The 13,421-nt window shown below is 32.2% G+C and overlaps 1 protein-coding gene across 8 annotated transcripts in view; it reads left to right on the top strand.

The window, feature by feature from the left end:
- The window catches only part of LOC125049980 (disintegrin and metalloproteinase domain-containing protein 11), a 258,309-nt gene that overhangs the window by 132,044 nt on the left and 112,844 nt on the right, over positions 1–13,421 (top strand). For all 8 annotated transcript variants that reach the window (XM_047649555.1, XM_047649554.1, XM_047649558.1 and 5 more), the window contains exon 5: positions 9,100–9,179. In XM_047649555.1, the coding sequence (XP_047505511.1) occupies positions 9,100–9,179 (80 nt within the window). The remainder of the gene's footprint in view (positions 1–9,099; positions 9,180–13,421) is intronic.

Below are 13,421 nucleotides of genomic sequence, written 5' to 3'. Positions count from 1 at the left end.
AAATCTGATGGACGGACCTAAAGGTTGTAGCACAACAGATGTTATTTATATGATAATATTCTAGATATCGTCGTGTTTTTTTTAAATTATGTTTTTCCAAAACACTTAAATTTGAAAAAAGAAGGCAAACTCACATGTTCCAAAACATAGTTTGGTTATAATTAGTATGTTAATTTCATACTGTAATCAATTCTAGCTGACTTAGGGCGGGCGCCGCCCCGGTCGACCCAGCGCTGACCGGCCAATGTTTTTAATTAGCTAAAGAGGCTATGTATCAAACCCCGGGACCATTATTTCACCAAACTCTAGCAAACAATGACTTGCCATTTTGCAAGAAGCTGGAATTTGGGAGTAAAAAATTAATAGGTCGCTCGGAATTGGCTGAGCACTGGGTAATTTTTTTGATCTTTTGTGTTAAGTCGCAGCTAACAGCTTGGTCGAGATTAAATTGTCATTTTGGCGTTTATGATATTGAATCATCGCTTAAGTTTTAATTAACTGTCTATATTAAATGATGCCAGTTTCAATTTCTTTGAAAAAGATTTTAAGGCTGAAAAATTTATGAATTTTTTCTTTCCATATTTTTTTCCTTCCCACATGTTCGGAATCCACGAATCACCAGAAAGGGAGTGCCCGATCTTTTGAATGGGTCTGTCATATAGCCAATACAGCCTTGCGATTCTGTAACTCACTTTTCGAACTCTCACAGCGGTTTTCGCCGCGGCGGTCGCGCTCAAATCTTGCGGCATTCTGATAAACATTAAACTACAAGCTCTCTCCGCTTGTCAAGACGTAATGTGAAATTGCTTAACAGAATACCATGAGATTCCAAAAATTACGTGAGTGACGAAGCTAGCGTTGTTAGTGCGAGGTGAACTCACGGATTAACAGAATCGCACGGCAGTTCTAACACGACGAGATTAATTATTATTATAAAGTAGGCAGATAGATGCTATTACGCTCCACGTATATCCAGTGTATGGCAACATGCGTGCGAATATTTTTTGCGAGACCCACTCAACTGTTACGGCCGAAATGTAGCAGGTATCTCAGAACAAAGTGCTGTTTTAATACGAACGCCTTGAGTGGCCAAATATATTTACACAATTTTCTCTCTTTTATCTTTCCTTTTGTTGATTTTTGTTCTTATAGACTTATTTGGTTTTTCGTTTTTGTTGTAGTTGTTTTGATTGTAGAATTTGGATCAGAAAGAAATAGCGTACCGATTCTTAAAAGACCGGCAGTGCGCTTGCGAGCCTTCTGGCAGTGTGAGAGTCCATGGGCAGCGGTACCTCCTGTAACATAATAAAAAGAAAAAAAAATTTGTGATTAGGTTAGGTTGAGTAAAACTATAATAATATATATGTCAAATTATAATTTAAAAAATAATAAGTATATCTAATATAATACATATCTAAGACCGTTAAAATATAATGTATTTTCAGAATAAAAAATCATCGTTCAATATACTTTTTTGAACGTTATATTACCTTTCGAAAACTTTACTTTTTAGAGTATAAAGTTTCCTCCAGTCTTAATATCCATTAAACAAATGCCTGCTAATAAAATGTTTGTTAGGGCAATCAATCTCCAGCGCGACGGAGCACGGTTCTTTCATAAATCCAAGTTGCACCGTTCTGTCGCCGCTCACAAATCATCCGTACGCCCTCACGACGCCCAAAACACGGGGAGACTTATATTTTAGGTTAAATATAAAATAGAGAACACAATACTGAAACTTTTACAAAACAATCAACATAAATCTTAAATACTATGTATTTATATGGCGTGATTTTGTCATTGTGTTTTACACATGCACAACTAAGCAATACACAAAATGAATTGATACAAATATAGGTTTTGATAAAATAATGAATCAGTGGCGCTACAACCTCTTTAGGTTTTGGCCTCTGATTTCTGAATCTGTTTCATGATCATTTTTAAATCTGATGTGATCAGCCTCCAGTGACACACGCTGTCGATTTTTTTGGGTCTAAGACATGTCGGTTTCCTCATGATGTTTTCCTTCACCGTACGAGCAAATGTTAAATGCGCACATAGAAAGAAAGTCTATTGGTGCACAGCCGGGGGTACTACGACCTCAGGTATGAGAGTCGCACGCTGAAGCCACTAGACCGACACTGCAATATAGGTTTTGCCTTTCTTATTATTCACAGATTTTTTTTTATGTAATAGGAGGCAAACGGGCAGAAGGCTCACCTGATATTAAGTGATACCGCCACGCTGCCTATGGACACTCACATTGCCAGAAGGCTCACAAGTGCGTTGCCGGCCCTTAAATGTTAAGAACTTCAATGAGTACGGAGCATCACTAAGTAGATTTCACGTAGATGTTAATGTATATTCAACCATGCTAAGTCTTCATCTCGGATACAACTATTTCCTTGATTATTTAACTTTTTAGGCAAGTAACACGCCTTCTGTATATATATTTAATTATTTATAAATATTTCCAAACTTAAGCTGAAAGGTGAACAGGTAATAATAACAATTAAATTCCTTTATCACAAGCTACCATAATATATGTATTAGATGCTGTATGATGTAATCTTTGTAAGAGGCTGGTTGTTGTGGCTGACCTAGAATAATTCTATATAACTCCTATATTTGCAGGTCGCCAGTCAGTAATATTATTTGATTAAGTAAAGTGTAAGAGTACTTCTAAATATTAGAAAGGTAAAATGAATTGCATCCGGCTGCTTGCTCTTGGACTATTTTTGTAAACTTTTTGTTGGCCACAAGTGTACCGTAAAACGTCGAGGCATTTACCTAAAACGTTTCATCCGTCCCGGGTCGGATTTTATTTCAAATAATGCATCTCCCGACGGGCAGATTTTTTATTATTTTCCTTGAGCGAATTGAAAATCAAAACAAACCAAAGGAAAATAATAAACGAATTGTTACGTCTGCAATTGAAACGTTTGGTCATTGCATAAACAAATATATATTTAACACTAACAGTTAAGACCCCCCAATTAGGTTTACAAATGAGTATTATATATAAGTATTATATATGTAAAATAACAGTTGCTTATCTCTAAAGTCGTAGAGCACCGAGCTATAGCAGTTTCATTTATTAAAATTATCAGTGGCACTACAACCTTTTTAGGTCTAGTTCTCATATTTCTGTATCTGTTTCATGATCATTTGTTAATCTAATAGGCAAGCACAGCCTGACACACGCCATCGACTTTTTGGGTCGAAGGTAAGGCGGTTTCCTCACTATATTTTCCTTCACCGTTCGAGCGAATGTTAAATGCGCACATAGAAAGAAAGTCCATTGGTGCACAGCCGGGGATCGAACCTACGATCGATGGATAAGGGTCGCACGCTGAAGCCACTAGGCCAACACTGCTCTATACAAATATAGTTTCATTTATACCCGAATAAAATTGTTGGAACGTTTGGTTGGACAATCATAATACAAACACATTAAACTCTTGCTGATAATGAAAATTCAATTCTACTAATTATCCGGGGTCGACTGTGGTCACATCGGTTACACAAGTAACGAACCAAATGTTGCCCATTGCAGTTTGATAATTGCTTTCGGCTAACTTTTAGATTTACCTAAAAGTTAACGAAATATTTAAACTCTACTTCATACTCTTGGAGCACAGGTAGTTAAATCGGATATGACTATAAATCGTTCCGATAAGCCAATTCTTGGAGTACTGAACAAATCGTTATATTATCAACATTTTCTTCGTGGAAATTAAAAGGAATTTTTTACTTACATTCACCTACAGTACATATTACAGTTATATATTTTCTAATAAATAATAATATAATTTTAAAATAGATATTTTTACACTTAAACACATTTGTATTTCTAAGTAAAAAATATTTTCAAATACAGTTTTCTACCCTTCGTCAAAGAAGAAAAGTCAAACACTTTTAAAAATAAATTCCAAGTTTTGAAAGCAGCAGCTTACATAAGCTTTAAGTTTAAAAGAAATCCAGATTTCTCAGTAGTTATCTGAAAAATGAGGCGGCACGTTTTCCATTCATTATAAACTTTATCTAGGAAGTACATAGAATTTAACTTTTGAAAGAATAAACCTGCACTACCATTACGCATTTTTTGCATTTGTGCAAAGTTTTCCAGCACTTGACATCCACTATCTTTATACTATAGGATAAGAGGTTACCTGCATAAATGTTAATACTTTATTATAGATTTTCCGCCTCAATTAATAGTAATCTCAACCAAGGTTGAAAATTTCAAAATTGGTTTTATGCAAAAATTAATCAAGCTATAATAATGATGAAGTTTTTTTAAGTTTATACAGTTGCAAAATTAATCTATTAATATATTCAGCCTAAATTTTAAATGCCTATAAATTAAATGGTTTATTAAGTTTATATGATTAGTATTATTACATTCTCATTTGTGAAAGAAAATATGAAATATATACGGTACAGAAGGCAGGTTGCTTGCTTAAAAAGTAAAATAATCAAGGAAATAGAGATGAAGACTAAGGATGGATCTACATTAAAATCTACGTGAAATCTACTTAGTGATACTCGGTACTTGGGTCTCATTGAAGTTCAAAACATTTAATCAGCCAGTAATAAGAAAGGTAAAAAAAAGCTATTGTGTTTGTTTAAATTCATTTTGTTTATTCCTGTTTAACCCATGCACAACTGCATAGTTGTGCATGATAACAAAATGACGCCATGGAAATATATCTTACAGAAAACCACCAATACGTTTTTCTAAGTTTTATAAAATCATTAAAAACAAACCAAAATAAATAAATGAAGCAACGTTTGAAGAATGTATATACTATGAAAGCAATAATAAAAATAATAAATACAAATCTTCGACAAGGAAAATATGTTCAAATTATAGAAGTTACATTATTGTTCACAGAATTCAATAAATTTCACCTTTAACCCAACTTTCACCCGTACATGATGTGTTCTGGGAAATAATATTTGTAGATAGAACAAAAATTATTTAAATTTATTATAATGAATGTCTGAACTGTTTAGTGATACGATAATTTGGCCTGTTTTGATGATTTTAGGTCGTAAATTACTTATTTCCTTATCAGTTTAAAGCACAAAGAAATATTGATAGTACTTATTGATTGTTCAGGTGCGTAATGTTCTCTGAAGCGTTCACGCGTTCTCGTCTTCGCTTGAGAACACCCCTTATTGGAAACATATTTCTCGTATTGTCTTTGGAAATGTATAAAAAAAGATATTTCAATGTTTCATATTGAATGTTATATTTTACTTGTAGCTTTTTCTTATACTAATTAAACTTTTTTACGTTTTATATAAAGCCTAGTTTTTTGAATTAGAACCTGTAATAAATATATAACTTTAAATAATAATTTCGGGTGCTCCAAGTCCGTCTTGGACTCAAACTTTTGAGGGTTCTCCTTGTATACCTTCACTGTAAGGTTTAATTGCGATATAGAAAAAAATCAATCAATCAAAACAAATTAACACAGATTGACTAATAACATTATGTGCTATATATTATGCCGGTCTTAGATATACTATCAAATGAAATATTTTTTAGTAAAAATTAAAAAAAAGCTTACTAAAAGAACAAAAATTATAAGAATATATTTTTAAAATTTTAAGACAAGTTAGGATTAGGATGCTACAACGGTATCATAGTGAGAGTGAAGTGAGTCAGGGCTTAAGTTAATAAATCTCTGGATCCGCCCCTTAATTGTTCTTATCTCAGCCCTCATTCCAGCTTTATCTCTTTATAAACTCGCTATTTCAAAAGATAATTAAAAATTACATTCCTAGTTAAGCTTTTATGCATATTAAGTCCTTCATATTATTACAAGAGCTTGTTTTAAAAGCATGGAAAATTACAACGGCACTCAACTTTATAAAATACAAGCTTAGTATTTTTAATATTAATAAAAATATATGGAACAAAAAATAAGTATTAAATAATGATTAAATTGTGAGTGTATAAAATGCATTTATTACAACAAGTACAAGCACAAGGTTCAAGAATTAATGCGTATTAAATAACGATTACTTAATTTGTTATTGTGTAAAGTACGTGATATTTATAATGTACAAGAATTAATGTTTATTATACGATAACGAAGATATGGACAAGTTGTCCTTTATTAAAATATTTACATAATATTTTGTTAAACCGAAATGATATTTAGGTATATACGTAAATGTTTAAGCACATTATCGAATATATCTGAAAATGGACACGGAATTTGGTTATCCTGCATCAGTCATGTGATTAAACCACCGTAATATTGTTACAGCCTTAATACAGTTAACATCACTGCGTTGGCTTTTAAACCATTAAAAAGTTATATTATTATCGAAAATTTTGCTTAAAAGTATTTTAAAGTAACTCAATAACATTGTTTAGTGTAACATTATTCGAATCAGAGTTTGACGTAGCCCCAACTTCGTAGAACTCTCGTAGCGACTTCGTAGCAAGGTGTTACACGCACAGATAATCTGCATATGTAGACTTTCTGTTTATGTACAAAACTTTTGTGCATTTTATAACTTTGTCATACAAAATAATAAATAAATGTTTATATTTCTGATATAAATAGCTGTTTTATATGAGTTTTTCGTATTAATATTTGTCCCATATCCAAAATACGGGATACGGGGTAGACTTTTTCTGCCCCTTTTTTATAATGCACATTTATTTAATGCTAATTTAGCCTCTTGTGCCTGTCAAGTTTCACCGTGTATTGCCAGTTTCGTTACATGATATTGTCAAAGTACGAGTATAAGACGAATATATAACAATTAATAATCAACACTAACTATTTTTGTCTTACAAAATATTATTGACTTAATAACGCACACAAAGTATAACAACAATATGAAAACTAAAATCCCTTGTTTATACAACCGTTTTCTGTCCTTTTTGTAATGGAATTATATGAGCTGTCGACAGACGACACGTACTAATTCGATTATTGATTATTAAATTAGAGACCCTTATCGAGAGTGACCTACGAAGTGGAATCGACGGGCTCTGATGTATGAAGCAAACGAATTACGCCTGCGGTAAATTAAGAACTTGTCTTAGAAAGCTTTTCGTCGCATATACATTTTTGAATGCAGATAATTTTCTATCTGTTGCAAGACATCGCGGTCTTCTGTGCCCGATATTTTGATAATTAACTCGACCTGCCTTGTGATTCTGTAACTTACTTTTCAAACTTACACAGCGGTTTCTGATAAACAATAAACTACAAGCTACCTCCTTATCAGATAGTCAAATCATAAAATGACTGCTTCACAACTGATTTGAGCACGACCGCCGCTGTGAAAACCGCTGTGTGAGTTTGAAAAGTAAGTTACAGAATCGCAAGGCAGATGTGTGTAATCAACCGCGATTCAAACTGATAGACATCAATTTAGGAAATAGTTTTTTTAAGTAAAATAACACCTTCGCAAGTTGAAATATTGATCATAAGGAAATAATATCAACGTGAGTCCAACATTTAATGCTACGTAATTCCTTTCGTTAGTCAATCAAAGCGTAAATGTAATGTTATTTTCCATTAATGAATTATAAAGTAAATATTAAACAATAAATTGTTTGTAATTAAGCGAATGCTTTAAATTCTCTTCACCGTGACCATGCTATAAATAAAACGAAATTAGAGTAACCTCAAGCATATTTCCAAAAACAAAAGGTACTATTCGTTTGATTCTGAAACAATGGTGTTTAAATTAAATTTAACTGTCGAGTAAGACTTGCTAGAATGAAGTACGGTATAATTGCGCAGTCTGGAAACGGTGAGAGCCTCCCCTTTCTAACTTGTTGACCCATTTCACTAACTTCATGCTGTATGGGTTTTTGCAGGCGCTGACGGTTAATGTATGAGGCGTATTGCGATTCGTTGCGTGCTATTTTTATTACAGAATAGAGCGAATGTTTAAGTAATGTGTAAGTTATGAAGTGCTGATTTTATAGTATTTTTAGGAGGAGTGAGTCTCTTACTGATTTTTTATATGCGTTAAAGTTTTTGCTTAAATTTACTTAAGTGATTTTAAGGTGAGAAATCTGACGTTATCTAGGGATATATAACATTACGTTACTACCGAATTAACGTAAGTGAAATCCCAAAAGTGTTTAATAATAATTAAAAATCGACTACTGTTTTATTTTACTAAAATTCATTCGTTTTCTGTTTGAATATTTCATACAATAATAATAATGCTATGAATTGTTCGTTTTGTGCTAACTAACAGTTCTCAGCTATTTCTCAGAGATTTTAATAAATAAATACTTCAGCTATGCTTTTGTTATTGAGGAAATAGTTTGCATTTTCATAGAAATTATTATACATTCTTGCACCGAGAATGTTTATTGCATTTGCGAAAACGTCAAATTGATCGGAAATTTGAGCAACGTGCATTATATAGTTATCATAAGTAATGTATTTCACTCATATTAACAGAATATTAGAATTCTGCCCTGCGATTCTGTAACTCACTTCACGAACTCACACAGCGGTTTTCGCATCGGCGGTCTCTCTGAAATCAGTCGTGAAGCAGTCATTTTATGATTTGGCATTCTGATAAACAATAAAGTACAAGCTCCCATCTTTTCGTGAAGTGAGTTACAGAATCGCAGGGCTGAAGTACATAAAAAGGAACAAATATTTTTATTTTTGAAAGAATAATATTGGATTATTTATAAGTGATAAAAATATACTGCTATATCGTTTACATATCTAATGTATAAAATTCTCGTGTCGCGGTGTTTGTGGTTAAACTCCTCCGAAACGGCTCGACCGATTCTCATGAAATTTTGTGTGCATATTGGGTATGTCTGAGAATCGGACAACATTTTCTTCATCCCCCTAAATGTTAAGGGTAGTCCACCCCTAAATATTTTATTTTTATTTTTAGATATTTTTTTCTGTTTTTATGATACAACATTAAAAAATACAAACAACCCCTAACTTTCACCACTCTTCGATCAACCCCTATTTTTTTATTAAATGATATACATGGCAAAACGACGTTTGCCCGGTCAGCTAGTATATATATAAAGTTGAACACGATTTTTATTTGTATTAAAACGATTTCTTGTTTCAGACCGGCAAACACTATCACCGCACTTCGCTTCTAATCAAAGCGTTCAACCACAAATTTAGACTGGATCTCGAGCTTAACACGTAAGTACAAAACTCTTATAATAATAAAAACATATACACCAAGTACGTAATATAAGAATTTAAAATTAATATTAATCTAGGGTATGCTAACTTTGACTGCGATTCGTCAAACTGAAAGAAGAATAAAATTGCGTGTCTGTGATTGGACTAGAAATATCTGATTATTTTCTGTAATCTTCTGTTACTCACACCCCGGGTGACTGGCAATCATTAACACCATTTTCCTTCGTAACTCATTATTATCAAGTGTATCTCACAATTAAATTAAATTTATGATCAAGCGAGATTTTAATTAAGAGATTCTATTCTATTTCGTTTAGTTTTTACTGATTGACTGTGTGTTTTTTTACTAGACATTTTTATGTTCTAATATTTATATATATAAAATTGACGTGTAATGTTATTATGGACGTCATATTTTCTTGTCTTTTTAGGCATGCATGTTGTTTAAGGACTTATACTCGTAAATAAATAAACTATGTTTTTTAACTGTTAACCGAGCGGAATCTAAACAAATGCTACAAATCCATGCTTTGTGTTTTATCTCATTCTTACCAATAGTTATATACAACTGTCCCGCTTCAACCCGGATCCATAACTTGTCAATGGAACAGTGAATTTCATTTATCCTCAGCGAAAATTTGTTTTTCAATGTATAAATTGTTTTGTGTGTCGGCGATAAGCGACGTTTTTACTGTTTTTATGGTTTGCATAAAATAGTAGGGAAATTTACTGTAATGAATGGGACATTTATCCCTTTTTGATTTACATGATATTTATTTGTTTCACTATGATCGTATCTTGATAAAAAAAATATTTTAAAATTGTTCATTTTTAGTGCTTAATAGAATCCTAAGTAAGATTATTCTAATTTAAATACGAATTGGAAAGTTTTAATTAATGGTTATATCAAATACCAATTATTTAAAATCTTGCTATTCAATTATTTGTTACTTTTAATGCTTGAACATTGATAGGCTGTCTCGCTCTCACAACTTAATTACTAACATTGATGAAAGTACTAACATTTATCAAGCTCTTAATGAGGTTTAAGTTTACATGTAGTTTTAGTTCTTTTTTTTCTAATATAATTGATGTGTGTGTAAAATATGTGATGTCATATTTTCTTTTATAATTTTATGCATATATAACTCCCACAAAATACGCAACCCTACAAGAATTGATGACTCCCTATATCATTTCGGTTTCAATGTTCGTCAATAACTTTTCATAGTACGTCTTCTGTCATATGCTATGCTTTCTTATTCAGCTATTTGTGCTTAACCCTTATAAGGACGTTTTCCACTTTTAAGTGTGACAAAGCAATTGCGCACTATTCTCACTTAAAATTAGGCGAAGGTTTGCTATTTGCCATACAAATCATCAGCTTAACGTAGGTGTTGTTATTTTGTATGTTTATTATTTTTATGTATCCAAGAGCTTATTATAAAAAATACAATATCAAACGTATAATAATTAACAAAGAATTACTATGATCGGCCTACTCTAGTAAAATATAATACTTATATATTTTGTTTGTTTATGTGTGTGCACGTGTTTGTGAGGTATGTGTGATTATTAAAAAATATATAATCAGTGGCGCTACAACTATTTAACGTTTTATAAATTACTAATTGATTACTAGTTTCCTAAAATTTACATTTTTTTTAGTATTCTAATAAAAAAAAATTGTGGCGCTACAACCTTTTTAGGTCTGGGTCTCAGATTTTTGTATCTGTTTCATGATATATTCTATGCCTTAGGCAGGCTGTCGACTTTTGGGTCTAAGGCTTTGGTTTCCCGATGTTTTGTAGGAGGCCTTTGTTTTATTGAAATAAATCATTATACTGGCGACAAATTCTAGTTATCTTACAAGTTAATATGATAATTCAGATTCACAAATGTTCATCAAATCGTTATTACATTTTATCTCTAGCACTTCTGCTGATGAGAAGCCCCTTGTTATAATTACAGCTAATCCCGTCTACAAGGCGGATACAACCTTCGGGGAACTGAACTTATCTAATAGTTTATGTTTTAGTTAATTATACCGGGTTCAACCGTTTCTGATCGTGTATTTGTTGAGTTATATCCATGGATTACGTTTGTTATTATAGTATCTATGATCCGTATAATTGTTGTGAAGTTTACCCCTCATTTTATGCTCTCATGTAATACAGATAAATTGTGTTGTAGTTTAGGACAAAATGCTTACGTGTTTTGTTTATTGATTAGGTTACAACGCATATAATGTAACATGACGGTTTTGGTACCGTTGTTTCAACAAGATTTATTATTTTTAAGTGTTTTGATTATCTTTACCAGATAATAACACTTGAATGTTGCCAGCGTTAAAGAAACACTGCCACAGGGACCAAACTTTTTAAATTTGTTTTGATTTTCTTCTTGAAACTTATAATAGTTATCTTCTTCTTATAGTGCCATCTCCTTGCGAAGGTTGGCGATCATCATGGCTATTTTAATTTTGGATGCCGCGCTCCTAAACAATGACTTGGTGCTTTGACCAAACCATTGTCTCAAGTTTTTCATAGTTATATTTATGTCAAATAAATATTATCGTTACGTGAAATTCATGTATACTCGTAGTTCTTATTAAGTATGTTATTAGTTAAATAAATGTATAAAAGCCTATTGGATCCGTAATTAGTGTAAAATTAATTCAAACAGTCGAATTAAAAGAATTAACTTATCATTTAACAGATCTAACATTAATCTAACAAAATACAATTATACTAAAGATACAACCCAAAGATGTACACAAAAATGTTCAAACATTTGGAAAGGAAAGGAAAAGTTAATAAAATTATTAGATACGTAATTCCTAATTCGGCTGTGCTGTGTGATGTCGTGAAAGTGAGTGAGGGTGTTTATGTGGGGTGTGCTCATGATGCAGGTTATTTGGCGCTATGGATATTCTTAATATACATATGTACATATATAAACTAGCTGACCTCACAGACCTTGTTCTTGATGATATTTCAAGCGATCAGGATATTAAACAAAGTATAAAAGTACCGACTCCAGTGCCATCTGCCGGGCTGATTTGTGAATCTAAACCATCCAGGGCTCCACGCAAACGCATACAAAAAAATCCTTCAAATCGGTCCAGCCGTTTAAGAGGATTTCAGTTACATACACACGTACAGTAGAACTATGCAAATTTGATTGAAATTGGTAAAGTATTTTAGGAGTCCATTGCGGACAAACAACGTGACTAAATATTTTATACTGTCAGTTGTAGCGAACCAGCCACAAACATGTAACCGAGGAAAAGGTGAATCTGACACTCACATGTGGCAGACATAAAGCGGCCACACAGCAGGTATATGAAAAAGTAATTTATTATTAAGATATAAAGATGTAATAAAAAATAAAGCGTTTAACTTTTGGTACCATACAAAAGAGCTATTGTTATGTCTCGATAACTGATGTTGCATTTAAAAATAAGAAGAATGAAAATGTAAAACGACGAAGGCTTATACTAACAAGAAAATACCAAATGAATTAATATCGCGATTCACGCTCGCCCGGACCTAACGGAATTGAATGGAAATGCATTTTTGCTGTAAAAAATCTGATTGGCATGAAAAAGCCTCGGTCCCTCCGGTTGTTTATACATCGGTTTAATGAAGTCCCATCGAATGTTCTGCGAGAAAGCTGTGCCATGGTATAAGTCGTAAATAAGAGCGATTTATTTGAAGATTTTATTGGTATTTAGATTTTTCTAACTACACTTAATTTTTTACTAATTTTACATTTATTTTTAATACAATTTCCACTAACAATAATAAAATATAATAAAGTGTATTAAAGCAATAAGAAATCACTTGAGTTTGAATTAATTTACAGTTATTAAATAAAACTCTTGCGTGCAAGAGTATTGCCGCTATGAACTATTAATAGTTCATAAAATTATAAACTAATCTTACTTCATAGTATATTTGTATCAATCTATATGGCTATTTTTCAATTATATAAGCGATAGAACAGTTTAAAAACAATGAAAGATTATAAAGTTTTTTTATAGTATACATGGGGCAAACGGGCAGAAGCCGCCCATGACACTCTTAATGCCAGAGGGCCGATCTTTTAAGATTTGGTAGGCTCTTTTCTTGAAGCATGATAAGTAAGATATGATATATATAAATCAAATAGCTGTTCCCTGCCCTCCCTGTGGCACGTTGTGATTGAATTGTTGAGAAATGAGAAACAAAACACAGA

Source organism: Pieris napi, chromosome 5 (genome assembly GCF_905475465.1).
Source record: "Pieris napi chromosome 5, ilPieNapi1.2, whole genome shotgun sequence".
NCBI lineage: Eukaryota > Metazoa > Arthropoda > Insecta > Lepidoptera > Pieridae > Pieris > Pieris napi.
Note: the sequence above shows the minus strand (reverse complement) of the source record. Positions and strands in the feature narration are given on the sequence as shown.